The sequence below is a fragment of the Atractosteus spatula genome (genome assembly GCF_055471065.1).
Source record: "Atractosteus spatula isolate fAtrSpa1 chromosome 24 unlocalized genomic scaffold, fAtrSpa1.hap1 SUPER_24_unloc_1, whole genome shotgun sequence".
Lineage (NCBI taxonomy): Eukaryota > Metazoa > Chordata > Actinopteri > Semionotiformes > Lepisosteidae > Atractosteus > Atractosteus spatula.
Window position 1 is genome coordinate 515,392 of NW_028296641.1, and position 12,649 is coordinate 528,040.

Genomic DNA, 12,649 nt, shown 5'->3' on the forward strand with positions numbered 1-12,649 from the left:
ACCTCACGCTTTCTGGACGAGGAGCAGCTGTCTGTTCTGTCCCTCTCCAAGTTCTTACCCCCTGGGGTACAGGAGGTAACTTCCATTATTAAAAAGAGCGCAGTAGCATTACCTTCTTCATAAAAGAGACCGAAAACAGTACGTTGCCACAGCCCTTACATCTCCCGGGGCCTGTGGGTAAGAACTGGAAAAGGAAGGACTGGGGAAACATGTTGAAAAGAGGAAAGAGCCTGAGATGTTAACTGAGATGGGGCTGCGTCTTTGTCTCTGTTGCAGCAAAATGACAGACCTTTCAGCAGGACTTGCTCGAGGTAAAAGCCTCACAGGCTCCCAGTCACCCCACTGAGCATCAGCATAAACTTATACCGACGCCCAACCATCACTCATGCTGTGTGAAGACTGCTAACAAAAGGAAGGGTTTTACCCAAAGAGTTGTGGGAGTGTGGAACAACCCCCCCCCCCCCCCCGACCTTGATTGCAGATGCTTCTTGCAGGAGAGAGAGGGAGATGTTTCCCCTGCCTGCTCTTGGATGGGTTAGTTTCCTAGCAACTGCCCCAGGGGTGGCGTTGCTAGGGAGCTCTAATGGGAAACGGGAAGGACAGGCCCCCGAGCTGCCGCTGGGAACATCACGACCCCCACGGGCACAAACACCAGACTCAGGCGCTTTATTGAGCTTGGGAAACACTACAGAGGATACACACAGGCAGGGGCAGAGACCCTGACCCCCTGGAGAGAGCGATGGTGTCGGCAGGCTGCAGCCAGGCAGTCCAGCAGCCCCCGGGCACTGGGGAGCCTGAGGTCCAGTCCGGTCCTGGCTGGCCCACGCCCACGGCCCCGGCCGGCTCACAGCAGCTCCGACAGGACGTTGGAGGCCAGACTGCAGGTGAGTCCGGTGCCGTCTGGCTCAACACTGAGTTTCCGCACAACACCGTCCTCCACCAGCATGACGTACCTGCGGGGAAACACACAGAGCGTCTCTCACACACAGACAAACACACACACTGCAGAGAGTGACCACTTCAACACCCTGCTCCCCGAGTGGACACAGACCCGCCTGCTGTCCAGCTGTGTCCAGTGCCCACTCCCACACACTTCACCCAGGGCATCTCACCAACCGGTCAGCAGAGGCCACCACAGGCTGCCCTCTACCCCAGTGGAGTGGTCAGCAGAGGGACAGAGCAGTGAGAGCCCCTGGGGACTGGTCAATGACTCGCAGAGCGCCCCCCAGACCAGCCCAGACCCACCTCTTGGACCGCGGGTTGCCCAGAACCTCCAGGAAGTGCTCAGTGTCCAGAACCAGGTCCACCGCCTGAGAGAGAGAACCAGCAGCGCAGAGATCAGTACTTCACAGATGCCGAAATACCCCCATTCCTGCCCCTCCCCCCCGCCGTCGCCCCCTGCTGCTCACCCTGGTGAAGGCGCCTGTGGGGTCAGCCAGCATCCGCACCTGCGGGGACAGACAGCCGCGGGTCAGCGCGAGAAACTCCAGCGACAGTACCCCCCTCCCCGCCCCTCGCCCCAGCGACAGTACCCCCCCCCACCTTGCCCTGGGCGCTGTGCTCCCGGCCCCAGGCCTCCATCACGAAGGCGTCGTTCACAGACACACACGCCACCTCCTGGATGCCCCGGGCGCGCAGCTGGTCCGCCTGCTGTACGAAGCCGGGCAGGTGAGTCTGCAGGGAGGGGGAGAGGGGAATAAGGAGGAGGCTCTTCAACACCAACCCACCAGCAAGGATCTGGCTCCAGATATTTCAGAGTGTAATCCAACCCACTGCCCTGTACAGCAGTGAAGTGTGGGGTCCCCTCACAGACCAGGAGTACACTCAATGGGACAAACACCCCACAGAAACTCTGCACATGGAGATCTGTAGAAACCTACCTACAGAACCCCAAACAGACAATACACACTAGCCGAATATCTAACCAAGATAAATAGCAGCAAACAGTGAGCCTGTCTCTCAATAATAATAATACAGTGTGTGATCTCCTGTCCCAGCCTGAGGAACAGACAGTGAGCCTGTCTCTCAATAATAATAATACAGTGTGTGATCTCCTGTCCCAGCCTGAGGAACAGACAGTGAGCCTGTCTCTCAATAATAATAATACAGTGTGTGAGCTCCTGTCCCAGCCTGAGGAACAGACAGTGAGCCTGTCTCTCAATACTAATAATACAGTGTGTGATCTCCTGTCCCAGCCTGAGGAACAGACAGTGAGCCTGTCTCTCAATAATATTAATACAGTGTGTGATCTCCTGTCCCAGCCTGAGGAACAGACAGTGAGCCTATCTCAATAATAATAATACAGTGTGTGACCTCCTGTCCCAGCCTGAGGCACAGACAGTGAGCCCGTCTCTCAATAATAATAATACAGTGTGTGATCTCCTGTCCCAGCCTGAGGAACAGACAGTGAGCCTGTCTCTCAATACTAATAATACAGTGTGTGAGCTCCTGTCCCAGCCTGAGGAACAGACAGTGAGCCTGTCTCTCAATAATAATAATACAGTGTGTGATCTCCTGTCCCAGCCTGAGGAACAGAGAGTGAGCCTGTCTCTCAATAATAATAATACAGTGTGTGACCTCCTGTCCCAGCCTGAGGAACAGACGGTGAGCCCGTCTCTCAATAATAATAATACAGTGTGTGATCTCCTGTCCCAGCCTGAGGAACAGACAGTGAGCCCATCTCTCAATAATAATAATACAGTGTGTGATCTCCTGTCCCAGCCTGAGGAACAGTGAGCCTGTCTCTCAATAATAATACAGTGTGTGACCTCCTGTCCCAGCCTGAGGAACAGACAGTGAGCCTGTCTCTCAATAATAATAATACAGTGTGAGATCTCCTGTCCCAGCCTGAGGAACAGACAGTGAGCCTGTCTCTTAATAATAATAATACAGTGTGTGATCTCCTGTCCCAGCCTGAGGAACAGACAGTGAGCCTGTCTCTCAATAATAATAATACAGTGTGTGATCTCCTGTCCCAGCCTGAGGAACAGACAGTGAGCCTGTCTCTCAATAATAATAATACAGTGTGTGATCTCCTGTCCCAGCCTGAGGAACAGACAGCGAGCCTGTCTCTCAATAATAATAATACAGTGTGTGATCTCCTGTCCCAGCCTGAGGAACAGACAGCGAGCCTGTCTCTCAATAATAATAATACAGTGTGTGATCTCCTGTCCCAGCCTGAGGAACAGACAGCGAGCCTGTCTCTCAATAATAATAATACAGTGTGTGAGCTCCTGTCCCAGCCTGAGAAACAGACAGCGAGCCTGTCTCTCAATAATAATAATACAGTGTGTGATCTCCTGTCCCAGCCTGAGGAACAGACAGCGAGCCTGTCTCTCAATAATAATAATACAGTGTGCGATCTCCTGTCCTAGCCTGAGGAACAGACAGCGAGCCTGTCTCTCAATAATAATAATACAGTGTGTGATCTCCTGTCCCAGCCTGAGGAACAGACAGCGAGCCCGTCTCTCAATAATAATAATACAGTGTGTGAGCTCCTGTCCCAGCCTGAGGAACAGACAGTGAGCCCGTCTCTCAATAATAATAATACAGTGTGTGAGCTCCTGTCCCAGCCTGAGGAACAGACAGTGAGCCTGTCTCTCAATAATAATAATACAGTGTGTGATCTCCTGTCCCAGCCTGAGGAACAGACAGTGAGCCTGTCTCTCAATAATAATAATACAGTGTGTGATCTCCTGTCCCAGCCTGAGGAACAGACAGTGAGCCTGTCTCTCAATAATAATAATACAGTGTGTGATCTCCTGTCCCAGCCTGAGGAACAGACAGTGAGCCTGTCTCTCAATAATAATAATACAGTGTGTGATCTCCTGTCCCAGCCTGAGGAACAGACAGTGAGCCCGTCTCTCAATAATAATACTACAGTGTGTGATCTCCTGTCCCAGCCTGAGGAACAGACAGTGAGCCCGTCTCTCAATAATAATAATACAGTGTGTGATCTCCTGTCCCAGCCTGAGGAACAGACAGTGAGCCTGTCTCTCAATAATAATACTACAGTGTGTGATCTCCTGTCCCAGCCTGAGGAACAGACAGTGAGCCTGTCTCTCAATAATAATAATACAGTGTGTGAGCTCCTGTCCCAGCCTGAGGAACAGACAGTGAGCCTGTCTCTCTATAATAATAATACAGTGTGTGAGCTCCTGTCCCAGCCTGAGGAACAGACAGTGAGCCTGTCTCTCAATAATAATAATACAGTGTGTGAGCTCCTGTCCCAGCCCGAGGAACAGACAGTGAGCCTGTCTCTCAATAATAATACTACAGTGTGTGATCTCCTGTCCCAGCCCGAGGAACAGACAGTGAGCCTGTCTCTCAATAAAAATAATACAGTGTGTGAGCTCCTGTCCCAGCCCGAGGAACAGGCAGTGAGCCTGTCTCTCAATAATAATAATACAGTGTGTGATCTCCTGTCCCAGCCTGAGGAACAGACAGTGGGCCTGTCTCTCAATAATAATAATACAGTGTGTGATCTCCTGTCCCAGCCCGAGGAACAGACAGTGAGCCTGTCTCTCAATAATAATACTACAGTGTGTGATCTCCTGTCCCAGCCTGAGGAACAGACAGTGAGCCTGTCTCTCAATAATAATAATACAGTGTGTGATCTCCTGTCCCAGCCTGAGGAACAGACAGTGAGCCTGTCTCTCAATAATAATAATACAGTGTGTGATCTCCTGTCCCAGCCTGAGGAACAGACAGTGAGCCTGTCTCTCAATAATGCTCCATATGTCTATTTGTAAATATTTTATGACCGTGTCTTTATTGTAAATGTCTGTAGATTGTATTCCTTTTGCTTTGGCAACACGGATTGTACTCATTGGTCATGCCAGTAAAGCGCCTTGAATTGAATTGAAGAGAGAGAGAGGAGGGGGCCCTGGGCCCGTACCTTGGAGCAGCCGGGGGTGAACGCCCCTGGCACAGCGAACAGGACGCCCTTCTTCCCCTTGAACAGCTGGTCCATCGCGACCTTCGACCCCGGGTCTCCCTCGTGCACCTCCACTGCGGGCAGCTTGTCTCCTACCTGGGAGAGAGGAGGGGGTGAGGAGATGGACACAGAGCGGCAGGACTGGGGCGCACCGACGCCACCTTTACACTGAGGGCGGTGGGTGTCGGGAACAAGCCGCCCACCCGGAGCGAGGGGTGCGCCCCTGAGCTAGACGTCCTGTGGGCAGAGGAGGGGAAGGAAGAGGAGGGGACACACGGCGGGACCAGTAACCGGAGAGAGGAGGAAGGAGACGGCCGCGTCCAGTAAATGAAGGGTTTCCGAGATGAGGAAACATTTCCACGCGTGATGAAACAGGAACGCAGAGCCGGATGCCAGTAGCCGGGGGGCGCGAGAACAATTGCGTTTAGAAATCAGTTTCTTCTTTTTGCGTGTTGAAATCTGACGCCGTGGGCGGGGGGGGGTTGTGTAAGCGGCGCGCTGCGTCACGCGAGGAACGAGCACCCAGCGCGTTATGACTTATTAATTAATAAGTCGTTATGACTTATTAATTAGCACGGCCGTGATGAAGAAGGCTCGGGCGGACCGTGACGGAGCCGTGCGCTCGGCGTCGCCCCTCTCGTCCCGGAGCCGTCAGCTGTCGGGACTCCGGAGAAATCTGGCGAAGTCTCGCCCCCGATACCGCCGCAGTCCCCCCCCCGCCCACCGAGACCCGCACCGCCGGCAGCCCCGGTCTCAAACTCCTGCAGGCGCCGAGCGGGGGGCCGTGCGTGTCCCGCCCGGGCCGGCTCTTACCTTGATGGGCATGTTCGCGACGGCAGAGGCGTGGAAGCGTCGTGCGGGCAGGAGCAGCGTTCCTCGGGCTAGCGACGCGAGAATCATGTGGCCACCGCAGGTGCGCGTCTATATATATAGCGACGGCGGATCTGGGCTCTGAGGAGGCGGGAGGAGCAGAAAGACAACAAGAAGGAGAAACTACTCGCTAGCGAAGACACTGCGTCCACCCCTGGCGACGGGACAAACTCCACCCTTCACCTCGGGGACGCGGCGCTAGGGAACTGCGAACTGGAAACCGGCGGCCATTTCGGCTCCGCCCGTCTTTCAGCGCCCGGCCGTACTCCACCGCCGGAGCCAACATGGCGGAAGGAGGAGCCCAGTGCCGGCAGGCAGCAGCGGCAGCAGCAGCAGGAGCCCACCCCCACCAGGTGTGCGAGAGTTGCATCAGGCCTCTCGGGAGCTGCCGCTGGGGGGAGCGGCAGGCCCGTGTGATGTACACACTGCGCCTGTTTGTACCCACAACAGGACCCGGGGCGTCGGGCCTCTCGGTCAGACCGGTGTGCAAGGCGACAGGCAGCCGCTGTCACGCCCACGCCAGCCCCAGTCCGCCGCTCTCGGCCTTTATGTCCCCCCCCCCCCACAGTCTCCTCACACACCTGGAATTGTTTTTAAAAAAATTGTATTAAACGTATAAAGAATTTACAAATCCAACCAGGGGATCAGAAACAGGAACAAGGGGGAAAAAAAACCCGAGCAGCTGTAAAATCAAATGTGTCCCTTGCTTTAGCGTTCTTCACATCTTCTATGGCATTTAAATAGTGTTTCAACTCCACCTCAAAAGTACTAGAAAGGGGAGTATTATTAGAGCACTTTGAGTTATGACGGTGAAGTTCACCCCGAATGACTAATAAATGAACTATTACATAAATGCTCTTTTTCCAATTTTTCTATTAAACATTACCTTTAAATATCAAAATCCTTACATCTAAAAAAAAGCACCATTAACGGCCTGCAAACAAAACTCTGCAAGTCCGTCCAAAAACAGCTTCACAATCATACGAACAAGAAACGGGTCTATTCCAGGCGGAAAGGAGACAAAACACAACGTTTCGGCTGTGACGCCTTCTTCAGGCGTGAGGGGAACGCTGCGTTTTCCCTCTTCCCTTCTCCGCCTGGAATAAACCTGTTTCTTGTCCCTTTGCAGCCTGCGCCTGCTGACGCCGCTCCCCACCTGCGCTGCCTCGCAAACCAGGTCCCCCCCCCCCCCAGGTGCGGAGGGACTCCCGGAGCCGGTTGCCCCGGCGACCGTGTCGTAAGCCCCGCCTCCCCGTGGTGATGTGACGACCCGCTTTCCTGGAAGGAGAAAAATAACCGGCCCCGGATGGGCGTTGCCGTGGTGACCGAGGAGGAAGGAGGAAGTGAAACTGGAGCCGCCGGCCCAGCGGGGAGAGACGCGGTGCCCCAGAGCTTCTCTTTGTGGGCCAGTGGGCCCCCCCCACCTCAAACACACGGGCGCGCGTTTCACCGCCAGGCTGGTGGTGTCCAGCTACACCGGCGGTGTTTTCTAACACACCGCCTGGCGGGTCTGGGGTTAATCTGGGCTGACCGGTCCCCCTGCACACGTCTGGGCCGACTCGTCCTTGTCAGTTAACTGCAGCTCAACTGCGGCCCACCAAGCAGAGCAGGGCAGTGCTTTCAAGCCTGGGAGCGGGAGGCCCTTCTGTACACAGAGGGTGGCGGGAGTGTGGAACAAGCCGCCGTGTCCATAGACGGACAGGTGTGTGCCACGGGACACCCCCAACGTCTTTCAGGAGTCAGCCGGATGAGGGCCGGGGACCAGTTAGCAGACAGGCTGAGGGGCTCCTCTCCTGTTTCTCTGTTCTTGACTAGTGGGGACACGTCACCCCGACTGGCAGATTCTCTCCCGCAGCCGGTATTTACAGACGCGCTGTCCACACGCAAGCTGCCGCCCCGGTCTCTGATGCTGGTGGTCACTCCCCTGTCCCCGTTACTGAACCAGAGGTCGGGTCAGAGCCCAGCCTCCTGACGGAACCTTCCAGTTCCTCTGTCACTGAAACCCAAGCGCACCATTGTTCGAGAATCTATTCAACAGCAGCCAGGAACGGGCGGAGGGAGGAGCAGTTCCTGTAAGAGGCTGGGTCGGGATGAGAAGGAACAGGTGAAGGTCTATCTCAGAATTGCCACTTAAAAACTCAACTCAACTGAGGCACGAACTAGGGCGGGAGCGGCGAGGGGCACAAGCCCTAGAACCCGAATCCGGTACAATAACAGAAGGACAGACAATGAAATGTGGGCTATTTCGAAGTCGCCAATGTGAGATAAAAAGTCGCAACTGCGAGATATAAAGTCGCAGTTCTGAGACACAAAGTCACAATTGCGAGACGCCATAGCGCGTTGTTTTTACTCCCCGACAGAAAGGGGCTTTCATACTCAGGTGCGCCGAAACGCTGTGCCGCTTTTCCTTTGCTCCCAGCGTGGAATAAACCTTTACTTGTTCCCTATGGAGAAGCGGGAATGTATTTACCACACTCCGTAAGGGCTCTTTAGAAATCCCCCGGATGATTCTTGAACATAGTGACGAGCTGCTGGTGTTGTCGTCAAGAAAAACAACGCCGTGTGAACGGTACGGGCGAAACGTGGGTCCGTTCGATTCCGCATTCTGTGGCGGAACCAGTTGTTCCGCCAGTGTGCGTCCTGGGGGACGTATTTTACTGCTGTACCAGCTCCCGCTTCTTCCGGTCCATGCTTTTTTTTTTTCTTCCGGTCCATGCTTCCACCACAAACACCACCGGGTGGGCCTCTCGACTCGGCGTGAGTTTTTCCACAGCGACACCAGGACGCTGATCCCGCGCGTGTGCCTCCCACGGTTCCTCCAGCGTGTCTCGCTGCGTGTCGGCCCCCGTCTCGGGATGAAGCTCATCACGCACAACATGCTGACCTCGCACGTGAAGGGGGTCACCAAGGGCTACCCGCTGCTGATTAAAGTAAGGCTGTTAATTACGCCCTGCTCATTAGGGCGCATGTATTCATGCGAGGACAGTTCATTACGGACCGATACCAGGGGGGGTGTTTTTCAGTTAAAGAAGTTGAAAATAACTACGACCGTTGGCGCCCAAACTAAACGACTGTACCTTTTAACAGTCCTTAACAAAGACTGACAATATAGCGACCGCCGCGCTGTTAAAAGTGTAAAGTGTACGACAAAATCTGCCTCCATGCGCGTCTCTCTGTCTGTCCGAACGGGCCTCTCTGTGTATCGATTCAGTCCAGTTCCAGGTGCTTTATTGGCATGACCGGTGAGCACAACCGGTGTTGCCAGAGCAAATGACAATAAAATTAACATAAAACAACAATCTACAGACATTTACAATAAAGACACAGTCATAAAATATTCACATATAAACATCTGGAGCATTACTGGGAGACAGGCTCACTGTTCCTCAGGCTGGGACAGGAGATCACACACTGGGCTGCCAGTTCCACTGAGTTCCCTCCTCCCTCTCCCAGTAGGATTGGGAGCTGTTGTGATTCTGGCAGGTGTGGGAACTCTGGGATTAGCTGTGTAGATTTGGGATATTTGAGATATTGCTGTTTGATCTGTGCTGTGATGTGGTGGAGTCTGAGTTGTGGTGCTCTAGCAGTGCTGTCCTGAGGCTGGTTGTGTGTTGTGTGTATTGTGCTGTGATGTGCTTGAGTCTGAGTTGTGGTGCTCTAGCAGTGCTGTCTGAGTAACGAGTCTCTCTGTCTCTCTGTCTCCCTGCTCAGGCCACGGAGGTGCAGGTCAGTGAGGTGGAGTTTAACCCGGAGTTCCTGTCCCGGATGATTCCCAAGCTGGAGTGGGGGGTCCTGGTGCAGGCGGCCGACAGCGTGAGTCAGCTGTCCTCTCTCGGAGTGACCGCTGGGGCCGCAGCCAGGCTGTGACCCTCCTCCTTTCTCTCTCTCCAGCTGGGACACCTGAATGACCTTCCTAACGAGCTGTCCCCTGAGCACGCGAAGGACGAGGAGTTCCTGCGCAGGGTCCACCGCGTGCTGCTGGAGGTGAGCGTGTACTGCGCGCACACCTGCCTCTCACTCTCCCCTGCACACCTGTCTCTCACTCTCCCCTCTCACTCTCCCCTGCACACCTGCCTCTCACTCTCTCCTCTCACTCTCCCCTGCACACCTGTCTCTCACTCTCTCCTCTCACTCTCCCCTGCACACCTGCCTCTCACTCTCCCCTGCACACCTGTCTCTCACTCTCCCCTCTCACTCTCCCCTGCACACCTGCCTCTCACTCTCTCCTCTCACTCTCCCCTGCACACCTGCCTCTCACTCTCTCCTCTCACTCTCCCCTGCACACCTGTCTCTCACTCTCTCCTCTCACTCTCCCCTGCACACCTGTCTCTCACTCTCCCCTGCACACCTGCCTCTCACTCTCCCCTGCACACCTGTCTCTCACTCTCCCCTGCACACCTGTCTCTCACTCTCCCCTCTCACTCTCCCCTGCACACCTGTCTCTCACTCTCCCCTGCACACCTGTCTCTCACTCTCCCCTCTCACTCTCCCCTGCACACCTGCTTCTCACTCTCTCCTCTCACTCTCCCCTGCACACCTCCCTCTCACTCTCCCCTGCACACCTGCCTCTCACTCTCCCCTCTCACTCTCCCCTGCACACCTGTCTCTCACTCTCCCCTGCACACCTGTCTCTCACTCTCCCCTCTCACTCTCCCCTGCACACCTGCCTCTCACTCTCCCCTCTCACTCTCCCCTGCACACCTGTCTCTCACTCTCCCCTCTCACTCTCCCCTGCACACCTGCCTCTCACTCTCTCCTCTCACTCTCCCCTGCACACCTGCCTCTCACTCTCCCCTCTCACTCTCCCCTGCACACCTGCCTCTCACTCTCCAAAGATGTATCTTGGAAGCTGTAAAGAACTTGGTTTTCCAGGGGTAACCCCCACCTCTCTCTCTCTCTCAGGTGGAGGTGATGGAGGGCAGCCTGCAGTGTCCAGAGTCGGGACACCAGTTCCCCATTACCAAGGGGGTCCCCAACATGCTACTGAGTGAGGATGAGAGTTAGAGAGAATATGTCTGTTCACAACTACCGACATGAGCCCTGCCCCTGTGTCTGAACCAGTTCTTCACTGTGTTACACTGCCCTGGGGTGTCCAGTGGGGTCAGTGCTGGGGGTCACACTGCCCTGGGGTGTCCAGTGGGGTCAGCGCTGGGGGTCACACTGCACTGGGGTGTCCAGTGGGGTCAGGGCTGGGGTCACACTGCACTGGGGTGTCCAGTGGGGTAAGGGTTGGGGGGGTCACACTGCCCTGGGGTGTCCAGTGGGGTCAGTGCTGGGGGTCACACTGCACTGGGGTGTCCAGTGGGGTAAGGGTTGGGGGTTAGACTGCACTGGGGTGTCCAGTGGGGTAAGGGTTGGGGGTTAGACTGCACTGGGGTGTCCAGTGGGGTAAGGGTTGGGGGTCACACTGCACTGACATCTCGCTGGTGGTTCTTGTCCAGTCTGCAGGAGTAAAGGTCACACAGTGGCCGCGGTCCAGCAGCTCTTATATGATCTGCAAAGGCAGACTTGGTCAGTTCACTGATGAACTGATTTAGGACAGGAGCCGCCCGCTGGGGTTGCTGAACAAACCCCTGACACTGGTCCAGACTGACCCTTGACCCCTCCAGTGAATGAACTCGCTCCAGACACAGGGGCGCCGATGTCAGCCGCTGTGCTGTAAACTGTATTTATTTTCCTCTGTCTTGCTGTGATTTAAATTCAATTTCAGTTTTTTTGTCCAGTGTGGGACTGAGACAGACTCCTTGTTCTACAAACATGTCGAGTCTGTGAAACAGAAAAAATAAAAGTTAAACTCGACTACCAGCTTCTCTGTGTCTTTTTCCACTCTTTCTTGACCAGGGCTCGACCCCCGTACCTGGACAGGTACGTCAGCGGTACGTGTGATAAGGGCAGGGAACAGGTGTGTGGACACAGACCGGTACGGTAGACAGGTGTGTGTGTGTGTGGACAGAGACCGGTACAGTAGACAGGTGTGTGTGTGTGGACAGAGACCGGTACAGTAGATAGGTGTGTGTGGACAGAGATAGATGTGTGGACAGAGACAGGTCCAGTAGACAGGTGTGTGTGGATAGAGATAGGTGTGTGGACAGACTGGTACAGGGGACAGGTATGTGGACAGAGACTGGTACAGTAGACAGGTGTGTGTGGACAGAGACTGGTACAGTAGACGGGTGTGTATGGACAGAGACAGGTACAGTAGACAGGTGTGTGTGGACACAGGGTCAGTTCCACCTGCCGTTGCGAGCCGCGTCACACAAGAACGCGCCAGACCAGAGGAGCGGTGAGCTCGTGTGGCTTTATTATAAAAAGAAATACAGAGGAGCACAGGAACACACCTGACCCCAGGGGAAAGGTCGTTGGGAATAAAAATAGATTTCATCTCTTAAATACATTTCTCTCCCATCATACAGTAATTATTGAATTTCTTCTTCCCTGCTTCCCTCTGGATTAGAATCGTCGTTATTACTACTGCTCATATTGATTGATATCAGGTAAAACCAGTGACGTATAGAGGAGTTATTGCTCTTGTAACACGCACACGCGCACACGCACACGCTAGACAGAGACGAGACCGCAAACCCGTGACGAATTCAGGGTGATCTTCCCGGTTCAGTACACCCTGCCCCACTCTGCTGCGGGCTGTCCCGGCCCGGCCAAGCGTCCCGGACCCTGAACCCACAGCGACGAGGCCGGCAGGACAAAGGAAATTATTGCTCTGGAAAACACTGGGGGGGAAAAGAAACACAAAAGCCTCTCCCCAGCACGAACCCGGGCTCCTGCGGGGGGCCAGGCTGGGACAAGGGACCCGCCGTCTTTACACAAAGGGCGGCGGGGGGGTGC

At 54.8% G+C, this 12,649-nt stretch overlaps 2 protein-coding genes across 2 annotated transcripts; one reads left to right on the forward strand and one right to left on the reverse strand.

The window, feature by feature from the left end:
* Positions 1–651: 651 nt before the first annotated feature.
* On the reverse strand, positions 652–8,451 carry prdx5 (peroxiredoxin 5). Its single transcript, XM_088908977.1, has 7 exons — positions 8,277–8,451; positions 5,750–5,887; positions 4,898–5,032; positions 1,543–1,674; positions 1,410–1,448; positions 1,246–1,310; positions 652–953 (listed from the first exon to the last, which is right to left on the reverse strand). Exons 2-7 carry the CDS (start codon positions 5,834–5,836, stop codon positions 845–847), a joined length of 567 nt encoding a protein of 188 aa, XP_088765103.1. The 5' UTR covers positions 5,837–5,887; positions 8,277–8,451; the 3' UTR covers positions 652–844.
* trmt112 (tRNA methyltransferase activator subunit 11-2) lies at positions 8,311–11,605 on the forward strand. Its single transcript, XM_088908973.1, has 4 exons — positions 8,311–8,736; positions 9,518–9,619; positions 9,698–9,790; positions 10,709–11,605. The coding sequence occupies exons 1-4, from the start codon at positions 8,311–8,313 to the stop codon at positions 10,808–10,810; spliced, it is 723 nt and encodes a 240-aa protein (XP_088765099.1). The 3' UTR covers positions 10,811–11,605.
* The last annotated feature ends 1,044 nt before the right edge of the window (positions 11,606–12,649 follow it).

Excerpts from the sequence above, each read along its gene's own strand:
- prdx5 (XM_088908977.1), bottom strand. The coding sequence starts at position 5,836 with ATGATTCTCGCGTCGCTAGCCCGAGGAACGCTGCTCCTGCCCGCACGA. Across the intron at positions 1,675-4,897 it reads TCACCCCCGGCTGCTCCAAG|ACTCACCTGCCCGGCTTCGT; the intron begins GTACGGGCCCAG and ends CCCTCCCTGCAG. Across the intron at positions 1,311-1,409 it reads CCACAGGCGCCTTCACCAGG|GCGGTGGACCTGGTTCTGGA; the intron begins GTGAGCAGCAGG and ends TCTCTCTCTCAG.
- trmt112 (XM_088908973.1), top strand. The coding sequence starts at position 8,311 with ATGATTCTTGAACATAGTGACGAGCTGCTGGTGTTGTCGTCAAGAAAA. Across the intron at positions 8,737-9,517 it reads GCTACCCGCTGCTGATTAAA|GCCACGGAGGTGCAGGTCAG; the intron begins GTAAGGCTGTTA and ends CTCCCTGCTCAG. Across the intron at positions 9,791-10,708 it reads TCCACCGCGTGCTGCTGGAG|GTGGAGGTGATGGAGGGCAG; the intron begins GTGAGCGTGTAC and ends TCTCTCTCTCAG.